Below are 6,242 nucleotides of genomic sequence, written 5' to 3' on the forward strand. Positions count from 1 at the left end.
ATGAGAGAGTGAGAGATGAGGGGGATGTGGACAGGTAAGGGGAATAGAAGGAGAGGCTGAGAAATATACTGAGGCAGACAGATGAGGGTGGGAAAGGGGCAGAGGGTGAGAGGGCGATGTGAAAAGTTGAAAGTAAGTGAGATGGAGCTGTGAGAGGTGGAATGATGAAAGATGGAGATGGAGCGTGTTAAAAATTGGCTGAGAAGTGGGGAGATGGATGGAAGGACCTCCTCACCTTTTTGCCTAAAATCATGTAGGCCTCTAAGAAATGGCTACAGAGCAGTTACATAACCACAAAAAAGTCACTCCACAGTTGCCACAGTAACCACTGACACACACCATGGCAACCAAGGTTACAACTGTAGAGTTTATTTTTCGGATACACAGTCTGGCAAACATACGAGATTACTTAAGTTAATAACAAATTGTGTTGTTCTGTTGAAGTCAGTGCACACACATTCACATACAGTATATGCACACACACTGGTAGCCCTCTCACACCATATAACAGGATAGAAAAAAATCATTACAGCCTTAATCACTTCTGTGCTCTTTATCATACAATCCCCCAGGGCTCTCACTGAATGAAATATTACACCAGTCATTACTTTCCCATAATTTGCAGGCCGCACCCTTTTTTTTCTATCTGTCTCTCTTCTGGATATCTTTTTTTTCACCCTTTATTGTCCCTCTCTTTTTCCTAAAAACTTGTCTCGCTACTTCTCACAAAACCCGGCAATTAATTGAGTCTAAAAATGGCCGACTTGGCTCAGACTTCTTTAGACTGGTGAAACCCCGTCCGTCGATCGTTTTGGACAGTCCATTAGAGATGGTGATTAGGAGAGGAATTTCACTAATTAGGCGGTTTAACAAGGCAGAACGTCCACGGTGACTGGGAGGCTCTCATTCAGGGGTTTGGTGGAAAAGAAGAGATTCTCAACCGCCTTTAGGTTCACAGCGATAATCAAGTCCAGTGACCTTACAGTGAGGACATCATTCGCCTGCTGAGTCTGGTGGCAGTGCCCTCTTTATGGAATACTTTATCAAAGTCTTGTTAAAGCCTGTGGATAGTCCTGGGTGGCTATTAACTTAACACTGCAATTTATACATTGATGAAGACACAGAAGGTGCTTTTATCATGACATCCACAATGAATGTTAATGTGGCTTTGTATCTGCTGGATGGAGTGTTATTTTTACTGCACTAAAGTTAAATTCCATGCTAATAACAAAAATGCATAAAATAACAATAAACAGGACATTATATCATGTCCATGTTACTTTTTTAAAATATGTGTTCAAAATTGCCATATGCATCAGGATGTCCAGTTCTAGAGGGTAATTAGAGACCTCTTTTTTCAGGGTCTGTTGCCATGGTGATTCTTAGTATAAGGGCCCATCGATGATGGCTTTTAGTCTTGGTGCATGAATCAACTCAGATTCAACCTATAGTTGACCAAACATATTTGCATCTGCTGCTCTTTAACTGAAAGCTCAGAGTTCACATTTAAACCTAGAGTTTGTTTAACACCCTTTCTGAAAAGGATGCACAATCCTCTCAGCACACAGTCCTACTTGATACTTTATCGCTATGAGAAATATTATGCAATCAGCAAATTAGTTTGGTTGGACGACAGATGCAGGTTTAGCAAAAATTTTATTTAGAGTATGCTAGACCTGGAATGCAATAAACTTTGGGTCTACTTTCTCTATGCTCTTTCTGGGACATCCTCTAGGGGTCTATTTTGAACATCCTAAAGACAATGTTTTTTTTGACATCTTTCAGACTTTTTAAAGAAATTCTCTATACATCTTTTTGGGACATTCGAAAGATGTCATTTTGGGCATTCAAAGAACATCTTTCTGGACACCCCAAGTCTTTTTTCTGAGGTCTAAAGGACAACACTCATAAAACACAGAAGAGGGCAGGCCTCTTGAACAGATGATCTACTGGTTTTCATAGTAAGGTATCTTAGATAGCTCATGGTTAAACCTCAGGGTAAACCAGCTGGGTTGTTGACCAAGCCAGACAATGTAATGACAGCTGCAATACAGAACCCATCAAACCTCCAGGCCATGTCAGTCCAGCACAGCCCCATTATTTCTGTTTATTTTTATCCCAAAAAGAAACATTCTCATTATTAAGTAGGGTTAGGAGAAAACTGGAACAGTAGTGCCAATCTACTGCCAGTAAGTGAGGGCCCCTGTGCACCCTGCAGCACTACAGTCAATGATGATTGATTACTCCCTCACTGTCTCATACCTGCACTCAGTACTTCTTTCACACTAATTCTCTGTCTGAGGACAACTCTAGAGCTGGGGTTTCACACGTTAGCATAATTACATTGGAAAATAGCACTCTTTAACACTCACTGAAGATAAATGAAAGGAAATTAAAATGTTGCTGTCATTTGTACAGACTGACACCCTGACTAATCCCAGCACACAGTTCAAGCTAGCTTCACATTAACAAACCTTGCTGAAACATATGTGCATCACTATGTGATCTGTGGATCTTTCATATTCAGTAATTAGCTCCCTCGGTCTTCCTGCAGGTCACAGGGCTGCTGGTGAGATGAAGCCATAGGGACACCAACGGTATACTCTGTGTTCTCTGAGACAGCAGGACTTGATACTGACAGCTTCCTGTGTTGTGTGCGATACTCAGATGGGTTTTTAAGCATTCACCTGGCAGCAAGCGGTAATCACAAAGTGAAATCCCACAGCCACATAATTAGCATTTAAAGAAAGTTAATCAGGAGAGAGGAAACTTCTGCTTTACTATCCTTATGTTCAAAGACAGCTGAGCACATACAGAAGTACACACACACACACAGAGTTCAGTAACACAAACCAGCAAAGTACAGACAATGATGCACACTCCTGCTTCCTCTTGCTCTACAGTTTTCCTCCATCTCTTCATCTTTTTTTCACACTCTCTCCTTCATTCACATACTTCCTTAAACAGTACGACTGCCGGCCTGATCTGACTCAACACACAGCTGTTCCAAGTCTTGGCATCAGTGATTGTGACAGTAATTACCTGCCTAGTGGAGGTGGAACTAGCGTGTGCTGAGAGCAAGAAAATAGCAATCTGGAAGAATGGTGCAGGGTGGAAGCTGCTCAGCAGAACACTGGGAGACTTTGCACAGCCCTCTGTTACAACTGTAACACCAAACCGTCTGCTTAATTTGGCAGCTCTGTACGGTCTGCTTCTCCTCAGTAAGGGGCCGCCATTGGTTTACACAGAATCAAATCAGCAGTTTTGCACAGGCTATAATAACTTTATTTAACTATTGTTTTTTAAAACAGTTTGCCATAGTCTGCCAATTGTTTAAGAATGTTTTTTGCAATTGTATTCTTGTATGTAAAAGGAAACCTCACAGGATATTTTGGTTGTTGTTTGGACAAAACAAACAATTAACCCTTTAAATAAATCAATATAATATTTGAAAAAATAAAAGGATCTGTTAAAAAGCAATTGTTCATTGTCCCAAACATTGAGTGACCATATGTCAATGTAATAAGCCACATACAGTACAGCACTGGTGACATGCAGGTGGTAAGCTTAGTCACCTGGATGATGCGCAGTTGTGACGACAGAAGGTGTCACAGCATCGCACAGTGATTACAGGGCAGACCCGCACAGACAGAATCAGAAAATGAGCCTGATCCCTTCAGATTGTACCTTTTCTGCACTATTCAAATAGTCTGGCAGGCCTTGTGTGTCTTCCCAAAGCTGTTAATAGAATTGATCCTAAGTGTTCCGGGTCATTATCTGTATCTGTAGAGTCTTCTTATGAAAGGGGCAGTTCAATCTATTCAAATAAGCGTCAACATAAAGGAGGCTATCCCACTTTTAGAGGCCACTGGTAAAAACTGTTTTTCTCTGAGAACAAATCAGATCACGTTTAAGAGTTTCCTCCATTTGCTTCTATCCATTTATCACTGCTTCAAGGTCTGACCTTGCCACCTGGGCTTTAGATGACGTTGAAGGGGATCACATAGCAGTGAACCTACTTCTTCCCTTATATTTGCTCGTAGCCAGGCCATCAGACCCAATTTGTGCCGCCACGCCTGGCTGCCTCCAGCCTTCCCCATCTTGCAGTTCAAATCCAACGTTAATTTCCTTTACTTCACCAGCTCAAGGACAGCAGTTCATTCTCTAGAGCCTGGCAAACCTCTTGTGCTGGGTACAGTGCCACTCAAATTCCCCTGTGTTAGGACAGAGCTCCACAACCAGGTAGCTGAACATTTGTTGCCTCTCCACATATAGCCTGCCCTTACTCATATAGTGGTGCTCAACCACCAGATACAAGGACAGAAATCAGAATAGATGTCTGCGGTATTGTGTTTTCCTGAGTGTCTGCAAGTAGAATGTCCCAAATAAGAGGGGTTGAGTGGGGTCACGTAGTGAATTTGGGTTGGAAACAGCTCCCAAATGTTGGCCAATTATTATCTCTATGGCCTATAAGGACTCAAACATTAAACTGGCAGAGTCTCTGGATACTGACAATCTGAATAAAAGGAAATGTAAGCGGTTGCACACACAAACAATATATGTGTTTATATGGAATAAACCTGGAGAAAATGCCAGCTTTAAAACCTTACTGAATCCCTCTAACAGAACAGAACAGAAAGCCACAAAGATGAGAAACAAGACTTCAGACAAAAGTTGTCGTTAAGAAATGCCCTGTGTGCCTGAAGCCTGAGGAAGGACTTGTAATACCGCTGTCGACCAATTAACTTTGATAAATGTGACTGCTGGTTTTAGACCGGCGGGAGGAAATAAAAAAAAACTGCAGGCGCTGCAGGATTTGTAGACCAAAAGAAAAAAGACACATATAAAAACAATACCACAAAAGTGAACATGTGTAAAAGTCAACAATAACAAGTTAGAATGATTCAAATGTGCTTGTTATTCTATATGAAATACATGATACAGGCTTGAACTTGTGAACTAGTTGCCCAAATAGCTGAAAGGAGCTGGAGGCTGGGAGTGAGTCTGAGCAGCCAGTTAACCCTTTGTCGCTGTCCGTGGTACTGAACTGAGCTTCCAGGACAGCGACAGCCTAAAAGACTAACCTCTGTGAGAGCTTTTCTACTTACCCATCAGAAATAATTAACTGAACACCTGATAAAAGCAAATAAAAACGAATGACAATGAATGCTGACAGACCTGATATATAAGTGGTGAACATGGGCTACTAAAATGCTTCTCAAAAACCTCAACAAAAATTAAACAGAAAAATAGTGGTATTGGTTAATTGGTTAACTTACGCGTGCCATCAAACCGCGTCGCTATAGTGTCCAGAAACGTGTTCTGTGGTGCTAATAATCCTTTCATCACAGGCATTTTCTCTGCTTAATGTCGAAGTCCCCATCAAAGTTACTGAAGAGAAGGTGTAAGTCGTCCAAACGCGAGAGGTGCTCCCATTTATTAAGGCGCCGAGCCTGTGCGAACAAGCAAGCTATTCAGTCAACTCAGCACAATGCGAATCCTATAGCTGGTGGAGGGTGCACGACTTGCGCGCACCCGTGTGTCTGTTGTGTGTGTGTGTGTATGTGTGTGTAAAGGAGAGGAGAAGATGAAGCCCACAGGTGCAGTTCAGGTAATAGTCAGGGACGACCGTGAGAGAAAGTGAGACACCCTGTCAGCAGTGCCATTATTATGCCACTAGGTTCAATGATCGTCTCTCCACAGCGCGCAATGGTGGGAAGCATCAATCACTTTCAACAGGAACTGCGATTAAAAGCGCAAATGTCGGAAGTTTGTACAATGGAGATACAATCACACGATAAAAACAACTTTTCTCGACATTTTTTCTTTATAGTTTCTTTAAGAAATCTGCTGCATTTGTTTCATTATCTCGTCAATAGTGTCGCACTATCAATAATCAATAATCAATAATGTCGCAGACATTACGCAAAAGAAGGAGAGAGAGGGGCAGTATTTTAAACCTTAACTGAATGCATTCGTTGCACAACAGACTGTGAGACTCATTGACACCTTTGTGTTGGTAGCGTGTCCAGGCGGCTCTCCACACAGTCGGAGTTTCTAGCGCCATCTCACGGCAAGGCAAACTCATGACCTGCATGGAAGACATACCTCGAAAGGCAGGAGACAAAACAGTACAGTTTGCAACAAGGGGAGACTGGGAAGCGAAGAGCTACACTCTGTCGCCCTCATGTGGGCAATAAAATGTCAAGCTGTTGATTTGAATCTGAAGACCACACAGAAAA

General features: G+C 42.1%; 1 protein-coding gene across 1 annotated transcript in view; it reads right to left on the reverse strand.

Annotated features, from left to right (window-relative positions):
• kcnh8 (potassium voltage-gated channel, subfamily H (eag-related), member 8) overlaps nucleotides 1-5,355 on the reverse strand; it is a 36,594-nt gene extending 31,239 nt beyond the window's left edge. Inside the window, exon 1 of the mRNA XM_028428566.1 lies at nucleotides 5,280-5,355. Within this exon, the coding sequence (XP_028284367.1) occupies nucleotides 5,280-5,355 (76 nt within the window). The remainder of the gene's footprint in view (nucleotides 1-5,279) is intronic.
• Nucleotides 5,356-6,242: the final 887 nt, after the last annotated feature.

The sequence above is a fragment of the Parambassis ranga genome, chromosome 2 (genome assembly GCF_900634625.1).
Source record: "Parambassis ranga chromosome 2, fParRan2.1, whole genome shotgun sequence".
Lineage (NCBI taxonomy): Eukaryota > Metazoa > Chordata > Actinopteri > Ambassidae > Parambassis > Parambassis ranga.